The sequence below is a fragment of the Otolemur garnettii genome, unplaced genomic scaffold (assembly GCF_000181295.1).
Source record: "Otolemur garnettii isolate 467f Iridium unplaced genomic scaffold, OtoGar3 scaffold00024, whole genome shotgun sequence".
NCBI classification, from domain to species: domain Eukaryota; kingdom Metazoa; phylum Chordata; class Mammalia; order Primates; family Galagidae; genus Otolemur; species Otolemur garnettii.
Window position 1 is genome coordinate 829,394 of NW_003852419.1, and position 14,178 is coordinate 843,571.

At 38.8% G+C, this 14,178-nt stretch overlaps 1 protein-coding gene and 1 pseudogene across 3 annotated transcripts in view; both read left to right on the forward strand.

The window, feature by feature from the left end:
• The window catches only part of EML4 (echinoderm microtubule associated protein like 4), a 170,595-nt gene that overhangs the window by 145,091 nt on the left and 11,326 nt on the right, over window positions 1–14,178 (forward strand). For all 3 annotated transcript variants that reach the window (XM_023512055.1, XM_003787871.3, XM_023512056.1), the window contains 2 exons: window positions 7,222–7,310; window positions 9,199–9,296. In XM_023512055.1, the coding sequence (XP_023367823.1) occupies window positions 7,222–7,310; window positions 9,199–9,296 (187 nt within the window). The remainder of the gene's footprint in view (window positions 1–7,221; window positions 7,311–9,198; window positions 9,297–14,178) is intronic.
• LOC111724608 lies at window positions 4,464–4,563 on the forward strand (annotated as a pseudogene).

A 14,178-nucleotide genomic window follows, 5' to 3' on the forward strand; every position in this document is an offset into this window, starting at 1 on the left:
TTGTTGGTCATTATTTATCAGAAGTCTTACATTAATTGAACCAATCACTATAAGCCATTTAATTAATAAATTGCACTTAGGCATACCATACTTTTTCTTTTTTTTTTTTTTGAGACAGAGTCTCACTATGTCACCTTTGGTAGAGTGCCATGGCATCCCAGCCAACCAAGTAGCTGGGACTTATAGACACCCTCTACAGTGCTCAGCTATTTTTTTTTTTGCAGTTGTCATTGTTGTTTAGCTGGCCTGGGCTGGGTTTGAACCCACCAGCTTTGGTGTATATGGCTGGCACTATAACTTACACACTGTGCTATGGGCACTGAGCCCATACTTGGTTTTCACATAAAACATTTTCTCCTTTTTTGGCTCGGCGCCCATAGCTCAGTGAGTAGGGTGCTGGCCACATCCACCAAGGCACATGGTTCGAGCTAAGCCCCAGCCTGCCAAACAACAAGGACAACTGCAACCAAAAAATAGCCGGGCATTGTGGCAGGTGCCTATAGTCCCAGCTACTTGGGAAGCTGAAGCAAGAGAATTGCTTAAGCCCAAGAGTTTGAGGTCGCTGTGAGCTGTGATGCTATGGCACTCTGCCAAGGGTGACATAGTAAGTCTCTGTCTCAAAAAAAAATCCCATTTTTTAAAAATTTGGGTTTCTTGGTTAAAAAAAAAAATTCTGCTTGATTTTTCCAAGCCTCCAGTTATTTCTCCTTGCCTTTTCTGTTGTTTGAAATCAGTTTCTCAAAGGTTTAGTCTTTATATTATCTCCAGACCTCAGGAAAACTACAGATATACTGGTTAGAGTTTCCTTTTCTGGTCTTGGGACCAGAAGTGTTTCAGATTTTGAATTTTGGAATATTTGCATTATACTTGCCAGTTGAGCAAAGATTTTTCCAAAATCCTCCAATGAGCATTTCCTTTTCGCATAATGTTGGCATTCTAGAAGTTTCAGAGTAGGAATATTCAACATGTATTTTTCTCATTAGGATGTCAGGTCTATATCAGCTATTCTCCAGGCAGTTTACACAGTATCTATTCTGGTCTTGGCTGGACCGATTCTATTTCCAAACCAACATGTATGTACATAGTAGTTAAGGAAAAGATTTTTGCAATGGTCATTTTATAGGCTGATAAATGGAGTTTAGAAACTTAGAATTAAAAAAATCAATAGGTTTGGGTGGGGCCAGGGAGGGAAACAAAGTTTAAGGCTGAAAAGTGTTTCAAAGAAAGAAATCCACAGAATTGGGCCAATATACAGGACATACTACATATATTATATCAGGATGGAAAGGGGAGTAGGAAGACTGAGAGGTGGCTTCAAAGAAGACCCAGAAACTTTCTGGTCTACATGATAGACACAAGGAAGCAAGCTAGAAAAGTGAGTCTGGTGAGTAGGTGGGTAAAGAATTTAATTTAATTTAGTTTTTGACTTGAAGTCACAGAACTCTAAATGTGAAGAGACTTAAATGTTCCAATTCAGCTCATCAGTTTTGGTGATGGCTACAACCTTGGGTAAGCAAGCAATGGAGCTAATTACTATTATCAAATTTTAGCCAGATAGTATTGACTATAAAGGATTTGAGGCTCGGTGCCTGTGGCTCAAGTGGCTGAGGCGCCAGCCACATACTGGTTGGGTTCAAATCCAGCTGGGACCCACCAAATAACAGTGATGGCTGCAACCAAAAAACAGCCATTGTGGCGGGTGCCTGTAGTCCCAGCTACTTGGGAGGCATAGGCAGGAGAATTGCTTGAGCCCAGGAGTTGGAGGTTGCTGTGAGCTGTGATGCTACAGCATTCTACCCAGGGTGACAGCTTGAGGCTCTGTCTCAAAGAAAAAAAAGGATTTGAGCCTAAGAAATGCTTCTTCAGTTCAAAAGGGAGATGTCAAGAACATACCAACATCAACTGAGACTTTCTTCTTTGATATAACTAAAAGATAAAACTTCTGATTAAAAGAGAATAAGTTTTCCCTGGTGTAATTTGGTGTTATTTAACATAGGCCTTGGGTACTCCTGAGCTCATTTCTGAGGGTGCATAGTGTCTTTGAACTCTGTCAGCATCTCACTGGCTTCTGCCTTATTGTAACTCCACGTCTCAGTTACTCTTCAAGTACTTACTGAGCTCCTGCAACTTGCAGAGCCTTACAGTAAGATGCCATGAGTGGCACAAAGAAATATGAGACATAGTCCTTACTCAGAATAGTCCGTAATCTAATTAGGTTATAACCTAATTAAATGCTACATAAAAAGATAAAGAACATCTCATTAGTAGTTTAGTATTATTAGAATAAACAGGCACTAATACTGTTAGATGAACAGAAAATTAGCAGAAGTGAGCCTGAATGATCAAAAAAGGCAGCAAAGGTGGGATTGGGCCTGTCCTTCAAGAAGGACTTGGACCCTGAAGAGGCAGGAAAAATTGAGGCGCTCCCATCAAGCAAAAGGAACAGATTGAGAAAATGTAGGAAACTCTGCAGAACATACTGACTGGAGTAGACCATCCCTTGAGGCTTTTTTTTTTTTTTAAAGAGATAGGGTCTCAAGCTGGGCTTGGTGGCTCACACCTATAATCTCAGCACTTGGGAGGCCGAGGCAGGTGTGTTGTCTGAGCTCACAGGTTTGAGACTGTCCTAAGCCATAGCAAGACCCTGTCTCCACAAGTAGCTAGGCATTGTGGTGGGCACCGATAGTCCCAGCTACTTGGAAAGCTGAGGCAATAGAATCACTTAAGCCCAGGAGTTGAAGGTTGCTGTGAACTATGACACCACAGCACTCTACTAAGGGCAACAAAGTGAGACTGTGTCTCCAAAAAAAAAAAAGAGAGAGAGAGAGAGATAGGTGGCTCATACCTATAATCCTAGCACTCTGGGAGGCTGAGGGGAAGTATCCCTTCAACTCTGGAATTCAAGATCAGCCCAACAAGACAAGACCCCATCTCTATGAAAAATAGAAAAAATTAGGCAAGCATTGTGGGAGGCCTATTGTCCTAGCTACTTGGGAGGCTGAGGGAGGAGAATTGCTTAAACCCAGGAGTTTGAGGTTGCCATGAGCTAGGCTAAGGCCACAGCACTCTAGCCTGGGCAACACAGTGAGACTCTGTCTTAAAATAAAAAGAGATGGGGTCTCTGTCACCCAAGTTGAAGTGCAGTGCAGTGGCACAGTTATAGTTCATTGTACCCTCAAACTCTGAAAGCCTAAACAGTAAATCCAAACTTGTTAGCCTTGCCCATTAAAAATCTTTCCTCATCACTCCAGCTAGAATGGTCAGGTTATCCTTTATGTACATCCCAGCCTTTTTTGTAATTTATCTACTCCTGTTGGCTATTTATGTCCCACCTATCCCTGCCAAATTTGATGATAAAATCATAGACCACTACATACTCTAAGGGATTATCACCTAGTCTGAAACTTCATTGTCCTTGCTATAACCCATGTTACTTTGAACTACTTAAACCTTTGTCCTCCCCCATTAGATTTTATAAACTCCTGTCTCCTTTGTTGATTACTAAATGTTAGTGTATCTCAAAGACATAGAGCACTTTCCTTGAGATCACACCCCACCCTAGTATGATACAATGAAAAGCACAAAGCCCAGAAACTTTGTCCTGGCCACTAACTAGTTGATGAATGGCTAGGTGTTTTGACATCACAGGATTTTGGTGTTCTTATTTTAAAATAAGAGGCTTGAATTGGACTTGGTTTTTCTTTTTTTGTCCTCATTTTGTTTTTTAAGAGACAGGGTCTCTGTTGCCCAGGCTAGAATGCAGTGGCATCAGCATGGCTTATTGAAACTTCAGACTCCTAGGCTCAAGTGGTCCTCCTCAGCCTCTTAAGTAGCTGGAAACTACAGGCATGTACCACCATGCCTAGCTAATTTTCTTCTCTATATTTTGTAGAAATGGGGTCCTATTTCATTGATAAAGCTGGTTTCAAAGTCCTGGCCTCAAGTGATCCTCCCACCTTGGCCCCCCAAAGTGTCCTCCCTTTTTTTTAAACTTTGTTTTTCTAATCATAAAAGCCACATTCCTATTTTTATAAGGAGATCCTAGACAGGATAAAAGTTACAAACCTACTCCCGAGAGGACACAATTTGTATTATAATGATATATATTTTTGTAATTTAATATCATGAATAGATATTTATTCATTTAGGAACTTTAAGGTATTTCCACCTCTAAAATCTTACTTTTAGCCATTAAGGAAATTGATAAAATGGGGGGAAAATTAAATTGATAAAATGTCTTCTTAAAAGGTCATTGAGATAATGATGATACTACCTTTTTGGTCTTGTTTCACAAGTCTGATTAGTTTAAATAAATGACAAAAGATTTCTCATTTCTGATATTTAGCAGTTATGTTTGGACAGGTCCATTAGGTCCTGTAGACCAATCAAACCCCCATAATGATTACAAATTAGCCCTAAGCATAAATTTGGTTCTAATATATATTCTCTAAAATAAGAATACAGTGCTTACTTCAGCAACACATACTAAAATTGAAACCACACAGAGAAGATTAGCATGGCCCCTAGGATAACATGAAGATTCATGAAGCATTCCCTATTTTAATTAAAAATATTAAAAAATGGCTCGGCGCCTGTAGCTCAGTGGCTGGGGCACCAGCCACATGCACTGGGGTTGGCAGGTTTGAACCGGCCAGGTGTGCCAAACAACAATGGCAACTACAACAAAAAAACAGCCAGGCATTGTGGCGGGCGCCTCTAGTCCCAGCTCCTCGGGAGGCCGAGGCAAGAAAATCACTTAAACCCAAGAGTTTGAGGTTGCTGTGAGCTGTGATATCATGACACTCTACCAAGGGCGACATAGTGAGACTCTGTCTCCCAAAAAAAAAAAAACCCCACAAAAGTCCTGAGCCCAAATGTCTTTTCTGAGAGTAAAATATAGTCCATGCAGTGAAAAGGGTGGAAACTCTAAAATTATTGCTAACAGTCTATGTGGAAGTTGTATACTTTTAATAAGTTATTGAATTATTACTAAAAATTATTTAGCAAAAGTAGAAGAAATTAATCTCTGAGATGTAATTTAGAAAGTAGACAAGGTAGGGGGATTGCTTTGGGGTATTTGGGGGGTTTCATTTTTGTCGGGGGATAGCTACTATCTCTCCGCAGTAAATGACTACATTACATCAAAACAGACGTTCTGAAGTTTTATTACATTCTAAGGGAGTGTCCAACGAAGATTAAACTGACTGGGAAATGATCCTAAAGAAGTATCAGTTGGGGCTTCTCCAAAATAAAAATTAATAATTTTAAATACATAAAAGTATGCAATAAAATTTCCACAAATTCCATAAAAACTGAAACCTGATGCTAATAGAGCAGCTCTGTATCTGTGTCCTGTAGGTGTGTCCTTTCAGTCTGAACTGGAATTATCATTTTATTCCTTTACTCTGGAAAGGCACTTGACATCAGCTTTGGTATTTCTTTGGCCCGAGGAATTTCATGGAGGTAGCCATAAAAATTGATTAATGAACTACATTCTCAAAAGAAACCCATAGGGTGGTGCCTGTGGCTCAGAGGAATAGGGTGCTGGCCCCATATGCCAGAGGTGGCAGATTCAAACCCAGCCCCAAGCTAAAAACTGCAAAAAAGAAAGAAAGAAAGAAACCTATAATCTCTGTATACTGTCCAAATGCAATAAAGTATTTTTCATGTGCACCTTTTCAAATGGAAATGACCAATAAACACATAGCATATGGCTTCCGAGGACTACTTTCCTGCTGATTAGCCTTTAAACTCAAGTATCCACATATAGAAGCTACTTCTCTTAGCTGAGTAGATTAGAGAATTTATGACTTAGGTTAGCTGCCTAGAAGTTTCAGCCCATTGTTCACAAGTTACTAGAATTCATTCCTGAATGTATTTAATTAGAGAGCGATTTCATTGATAGGTACCCTTTTTTCTCCCCAAAATATTTCATTTCATATACAGGGAAAATTGTCCCTTTCCAGTTATTACTTATAATGAAAAATTTAAAAATGTGCCATTATGGTTCTTTTTATTGGCTTCTATTAATGGTAGAATTTTTTTATCTGAATAAAAATAAAACTTTCTGCTCCTTGTGTCTTATCCAGTTATATGAGATTAAGACAGTGATTTTGTTTTTCTAGTCCTATTCTTTCCACCTAGCCATTTTCTTCCAGCACGCGATGCTACCATTAAATCTCTTGGGGTTTGTCTTATTCAAGGCTTATTTTAGGTTATTTGTTCATTTACATGTATTCATTCAATAAATAATGCCTACTCTGATCCAGACAATGGTCAACTCTAACTCTTCCAACCAGCTCTGCATGCTGCCTGTAAGCTGCCCTCTTCTCATATCCAGCTTTACATGGTCCATAGTTTCCACCTTTGCTTTGTATCCTGCTTCTTACCATTGTCTTCTGAAGCACTCTTCCTTTCCTTCAGGCGCCCTTAGACAAAGGTCGAATAATAGTCATTTATGAAGTTGTTGGATTTAAGTCATTGTTTTACCTCAAGAGGCATTTACATTTTGACTTTTCCATAAATGTGAATGAAAAACTCTCTTATTCAAAGAATTTTAGAGCTTCTGTATGCAAGTGTTAAAGGTATTGGGTGCTCTTGCTGGTCCCTTTGAAATCACATCACTGCTCACTGCTTTTCCTTCCCACCTTCATGCTGTCCCTGGTCCTTCTCGCCTCCCCAGCCGCACAGTTGCTACTACTGCTGCCCAAATTGTTTGTATTTGCCCTCAGTGTTCAGCTCAGCCCATATCCTACATTTTCCCTAAATGTTTTTCTATGCCTGCTGTCATTTTCCTTCTGTTTGTTTCTCTAATGTATTTAGTCACCATCACTGAGGGTGGCGTGTTTAATCCTTCTTTGTTTTACTTCCCTCATTTCCTTTTCCCCACCTTCCTTATAATCTTCAAGAATACCGATCCTGTCACTTCAGTTAAACAGCACCTAGCAAAGAAACACAGTTGGCATTCAGTGAATACCTAAAGAGAAATGAGACTATGGCTAGGCCCATTTAAGTTTATGTATATTGTATCTAGCAGCATTTTGCAAAGTAATTTAATCCTTTATTAGAAGAGAAAAACATGTCACACTTAAGGGCTATTATTAAAATTTCTTAAAGTGCAAAAAATATAGGGAAAAGCAACCACTTTCTTTCTGTAAATGCTAATTACTAAAGAAAATTTTGTTTTTGCTTTTTTTGTTGTTTTTCTTTTATTTCTAACAGGTGGTTTGTTCTGGATGCAGAAACCAGAGATCTAGTTTCTATCCACACAGATGGGAATGAGCAGCTCTCCGTAGTGCGCTACTCAATAGGTAGGCAAATTTGCCCCCATCCCCCAATTCACAGTACTTCACTGTAATTGTATGTTTTTACTTCTGATAAAGCTGGTTCCTTTTTTCTCTATTCTCTAGAACTATTAAGTACTGAATATATTTCCTCCAACATCAGATTAAATGCTACTGCCAGAAACTACAAAAGATCTGCTAAAGTTAAACATTCTAAATCATCAAGCAAATATAAATTTAGAATGAACTGTTGCACCTGCATTTATAATTGAAAACAGAATAAAATACAATCAAATCTCCTTTTTTGGAACTACACACACTTAAAATTTTGAATAGGCATTAAATGCCACATCTAGTTAGCAGCCTTTTCTTTCTCCCTCTCCCTCCCAAAAGAAACTATAGACATATTCAAAATACAGAAATTTTAGATTCCTTTAGAATCTAGTTACATTGTTGGTTACACAATGATTAGTTTGTTAATTATATAAAATACTTAGCAATTTATTGTAAGAATCTGATAAATTCATTTAGCCTGTTTTGAATAATTCTTCATAATTTATTCAAAATATTAAATTTGAATATTTCAAATATCGTTTCCCATTATTTATGTGGTTTTGATTCACACTGTTCATCCCTACAGTTAGTCTGACATTTTCTTATCTTTGAAAATATATTCCAGGCTCGGCGCCTGTGGCTCAAGCGGCTAAGGTGCCAGCCACATACACCTAAGGTGGCGGATTCGAATCCCCAGCCCGGGCCCGCCAAACAACAATGATGGCTGCAACCAAAAAAATGGCCGGGCGTTGTGGCGGGCGCCTGTGGTCCCAGCTACTTGGGAGGCTGAGGCAGGAGACTGGCTTGAGCCCAGGAGTTGGAGGTTGCTGTGAGCGTGATACCATGGCACTCTACCCAGGGGGATAGCCTGAGGCTCTGTCTCAAAAAAAAAAAAAAAAAGAAAATATATTCCAGAATCTGTTGGATCAGCATAGGGCCCAGGCTTAGTGCCTGTAGCTCATGTGGCTAAGGCACCAGCCACATACACCAGAGCTAGCGGGTTTGAATCCAGCCCAGGCCCGCCAAACAATGATGACAACTACAACCAAAAAATAGCTGGGCCTTGTGGTGGGCACCTGTGGTCCCAGCTACTTGGGAAGCTGAGGCAGGAGAATCACTTGAGCCCAGAAGTTGGAGATTGCTGTGAGCTGTGATGCCATGTCATTCTACCCAAGGCAATTGCTGGAGGCTCTGTCTCAAAAAAAAAAAAAAAAAAAAAAAGCATGGGGTCCAAAGGATCTTTTTGATTGCTTCTCAAAGGACACACAGAATACTCTTCTCTAAATTGAACAAGGAAGGAAGAGTATGTATTTCAAGCTATAAACCTAGAAGGAGTCGTTTTGAAGTTCTAGGTTTTTTGTTCTGTATGGAGTTTTTGTTTGTTTGATTTTTTGTGCTGTAGTTGCAATATAGCCGTTAAATCTAAAGATCAAGTGGACTTTATTTACTGTTTGTTCCGTGCTTAGCCCAATGGAGGAGACCATAAAAGAAGGGAACATGGTCCCTTCCCAAGAGCACCTCCCCTGTGATTGGAGGCCTGACATATGCTACACTCATACACTCAGCTTGCCATGTGAACACTGTACTTCTACTCTTGAAGGCAGGATAACCTCTCTGGGGCCAGTTTTTAGCCAACCAGAAGGAGATAAGGTTAGAGTGGAAGGCCTGTGAGCACCTCCAGGAAGGGATTATGTATTAGACTAGATGGCCATTTATTTTTCAAGTGTGTTTAGTAATGGGATTCAATCCTCAACCACCAAATAAGAGTAACACTGATGAGATTTAACATCATTTGCAAAATATCACTCATAAATGTATCAGTATATTTCTCTTGCCAATAGTGTGTCCTCTTTCATTCTAGATGGTACCTTCCTGGCTGTAGGATCTCATGACAACTTTATTTACCTCTATGTAGTCTCAGAAAATGGAAGAAAATATAGCAGATATGGAAAGTGCACTGTAAGTAGTGAAGTAAAATAAGTTATAAAATTATTGAATAATTTCTGTTAAAAAGAGAATTAAATGTTTACCTTGATGTATCTGTTTCTCTTGTTAGCTGCTTTAATCTCTCTCTGTCTTTGGAAACTGATACTACATGACCACATTATAGTTTCCCTTGTACAATAGAAAGATGTCGTCTTATGGGAATTGAGTAATTTGTCACACTCTTAATTTTAAGATGGTTTCTTAAAGCTATTTCCATAGGAAACTCTTTGAATAACACTTTTTGATAATGGAGTAGTATCAGAAATAAAAAGACATCTTGCTTTTAATCTCAATGTCCCATGCCCCTACCTACGCCCAATATCTATGTTACCTCTCTGCCATGACAAATAAAATAATTTATATAGAGATTTGTTGGCATTTAAAAGCCTTAACAGAGGGCCAGACAAGAGAGTCATACCTATAATCCAAGATGGGTGGATTGCCCAAGCTCAGGAGTTGGAGACCTGAGCAAGACCCCATCTCTAAAACTAGCCAGGCATTATGATGGGTACCTATAGTCCCAGCTACTCGGGAAGCTTAGGCAAAAGGATCACTGGAGCCCAAGAGTTTGAAGTTGCTGTAAACTATGATGCCACAGCACTCTATTGAGGGCAACAAAGTGAAACTCTGTCTCAAAATAAATAAAAACAAAAGTGTTAACAGAAGGATGTTTCCTACAATTTGCCTAGGTTTGCCTTGATTAGGTTATATAGTATAGGCTGAAGACTGGATTGAAATCGGTAGATATACTGAGTGCTTACTGATTGGCAGGTACTACATTAATAAGAAATGGTCTAGGCTTGGCACCCATAGCACAGTGGTTACAATGCCAGCCATATACACCAAGGCTGGTGGGTTCAAAACCAGCCTGGGCCAGCTGAAACAACTGGAACAAAAACGAGCTGGGCATTGTTACAGGCACCTGTAGTCCTAGCTACTTAATAGGCTGAGGCAAGAGAATCACTTAAGCCAGTGGTTCTCAACCTTCCTAATGCTGTGACCCTTTAATACAGTTCCTCATGTTCCCCCATAATGGTTGGAGGTCACCACAACAACTGTATTAAAAGATCACAGCATTAGGAAGGTTGAGAACCACAGACTTCAGCCCAAGAGTTTGAGGTTGCTGTGAGCTGTGATGCAACAGCACTCTACCAAGGGCAATATAGTGAGACTCTGTCTCAAATAAAAAAAAAAAAGAAAGAAAGAAAAGAAATGGTCTAGGCACCAGGAATATGATATGATAGATTTCTTTGTCTTCAGGCAGAGCAAGAAGGGCAGGCAGTATAGCATAGCAGTTAAAAGCACAGACTCTGGGCCACATTACCTGGATTTGAATCCTTACTTCACCATTGACAAGCAAATGGGACCTTAAGGAAGTTATTTAAATCTTTTACTTCAGTTTTCTCATCTATAAAACGAGGATACTTGTAAAATTAGTTTCCACTTCATAGGATTAAAACAAGTTAATGTTTATATTAGAATTGAAACAATGTCATAAAGTACTTGGGATAGTGGTTGGCACATAGCAAGTACTCAATAAATGTCAACTATTACTTTTATAGAAAACAAGGTCACTTGATATTATGTTAGGAAATCAGGATTAGCAAATCATGTGATGAGTTAGTGGCATAGACCCTTTAATCATCTTTATCACTAAACAGTTCATTTTAGGGGGATAAATAAATTAGTTTTTAGAAGCATGTACATCTTACAACAAGCAAAATAAACCTCAGTGTGGGTCTGAAATTTATTCTGCTTTACCTTATATGCGCAAAAATCAGACCATTTACTATTTGAGGAAGAGAGACTATTTACTCTTTTGCATATTTTGTGCCATGTGTCAAAACTAGCCCATTTGTAAACTGGTATTCAAGCAAGCTCAGAGTTTTAGAATTTATCTTAAAAGACTCTGTTTGCTTTAACAAGTATAAATCATTATCCAGTATATTTATTTAAATATATCTTTAAATTTATTGATTTAATGTTTGGATATGGAATAGAGTACAGTGTGATCAAATGAAACGTTCCACTGAAAGGAATTTTCAGATTACTGAAGTTTACCAGTCTCCAAATTTTTCTTAAGTATTTTTTAATCTCAACTTTCTAAAGTTCATCTCATAATAAACAGTATCTAAAATCTGATTTAATCTTTTGGAATCATAAAATATTACAGGCAGCACTGTAGCACTTACTTAGCTAAACTTTCAGAGATTAATGACTTGATACTTGCTGCATCTTGACACAGTGGCAGATGCAGGAGTTGAACATAATTTTTAGTAGAGCAGACTTTCCAATGTACAGTAATACTTTGATTTTTTTCATTGTGTATATTATTTTGCTGTGGTATTACAGTACAAATGATCCAGAAAAGAAACAGAGCATTGGGTAATCAGAATGACCCTGGAAGTGTTGAGAAATGGCAAGTTTATCAATTGCATGAGACTTGTCCTAGACAGGTTTTATCTTTATGAAGTTTGAAAGTTTTATTTCAAGATACCCTTAGGAATTGTTAAAGTTTATAGTGCTATTTGAGGCTGTAACGAAAGGCTCAGCTACTCTAATTACCTTGTTTTGTGCTTTGCTTCCAGCTGTTACTTCTTTTTGCTGTCTGCTTCTGCCAGCTAGTTCTATCCATCTTATTAACTGTTTTTTATCTACTGTCTGCTATAATATAGGACAGGCAAAACTGGGGTAATGCTGGCTCTGCTGCTTACTAATTTGTGAACTTAAACAAGTTAATTAACTTCACTGAGTCTTAATTTTATTATCTTAAAAGAAGAGATTATAATAGTTCCTATTTTTCAGCATTATTGTGAAGATTAGGTCTTTCTTAAAATGTGGCAACTAGAACTCATCTCAGAATTCCAAGTACAAATCTTGTTTCCTATTTTATTTCTAATAATTTTCCTGTTACTCATCAATATTTAAGTGACCAGTGTAACTTCAGAAGCATACCAGGGCCTACTGGAAATGTCCTTCTGATAAATTATAACCAATGATAAGCACTTGGAGTCCCTCTTCACAATACCGCTTTATGCAGAAATTTCAATAAAAGAGGGCTAGAACCCCAGGATGTAAAGCAGCACTTAGTAGAGGGCACCTGGCTGGTGCATGAGTCCCTAATGAATGATGACATCATTATAAGCCAGGGCCTTGCCCTCAACCTCAAAAGCTAAGAAACAAGACAAAATCCATTTTAGAGAGATGGACTTAACCAAGTTCTCCAAAGCTGATTTATGTAACATCAATTTAAAACAAGAACTATACCTGGTAAGAGGACTAAATCTTAAGTTTCCTCTGAACACCATTTTCTCTTTTAGAAGCAAGCCTTAGGAAACCAGCTTTAATCAGAATGCTACTTTACTCATTTAAAGTAAGATATTATATATAAATGCCAAGGCGACAGGACATGAGCATCCTCCAGCCAGCGCATTCCTTCCATTTAAGGAAAGCACAGGTGAAACCAGAGTATAATCAGAAAGTGAGCAAATCTGGTCCCTAATCTGTGGTACAGCAGTTGTGGTTCAGGTCCTTCTACCCTGGACATTTGTCTTGGTGAAGACCATCTGGTCTGAATAGCATGTTCTCTGGATAGGTTCATGCCTTTAATCATCTTGTACTCTATAGCCTTGCCAACTTTGGAGCTATTCTGACTCTTTCTTCTTGGCTTCTTTCTGCTATTTATTTTATGTTAATTTTAAAGTTTAACTTCCAGAAGTTCCACTGGAGTTTCCATTAGCTCACAGAACTTTACTCTTAAATCCACTAAAACTTATTTCTGACCCCCAAGTAGCTTTCATACTTAATCTTTCTGAAGTTCTCCTTACCTGCTTAAAACTTGAGTGTTAAAAAAAAAATTTGCATCAACTATAATTTGGATATTTATTGTCTATTCCCTTTTTTAAGTACTCTTTTAAATGTTAAATCTGCTGTTTAAAGGACTATAATGTTTATATTTAGAATCATAAAACTTTTACCAGGTGAAGAGCAGAAGAGAGCATTACCTAGTCACCTTCCTCTTTTGATAAATAAGAAAGGTGAGGGGCCAGGCCCAGTAGCCATACCTATAATCCTAGCACTCTGAGAGGCTGAGGCGGGAGGATCCCTTTAGTTCAGGAATTCAAGACCAGCCTGAGCCAAGAGTGAGGCCCCACTTCTACTAAAAATAGAAAAATTAGCTGGGCTCCACAGCTGACACTAGTCCCAACTAATTAGAGGCTGAGGGAAGAGGGTCCCTTGAACCCAGGAGTTTGAGGTTGCTGCGAGCTAGGCTGAAACCACAGCACTCGAGTCTGAGCAACAGAGGGAGACTGTGTCTGGGAGAAAAAAAAAGATAAAAGTGAAGCAGCTGTATGCCACCAGCCTGTTTGTCACAGTCCTTTGTTGTGTGTTCCAGCTCCTCCCATCAAGCCAGTCTCAATATAAATTACCTCACAGTATAAATGTATGAACAAAACACATCTCCAGAGGTGACAAAGCCTGAGTTAAAACTTTGATGTGTCTTTGATCAGACTGTAGAATGCTAGAAAACCTCAGCATATGCTAGCAGAGCCTACCCAGGGCACTTCAGCTTTATCTTTTTTCATATACCCTGTTACTTCCTTTTTCTAAGGTTTGTGGTTTTGTGGGTTTTTCTTTCTGTATTTTTTTGTTTCATTCTTTAGACAGGGTCTTGCTTTGATGGCCCAGCTAGCGAGAGTGCAGTGGCATCATCATAGTTTCCTATAATCTCAAATTAAACTCCCATGCTCAAGTGATCCTTCTGCCTTAGCCTCTTGAGTAGATGTGACTTCAGGCTGATCTTGAACTCCTGAACTAAACCAGTCCCCCTGCTTCAACCTCCCAGAATACTTTA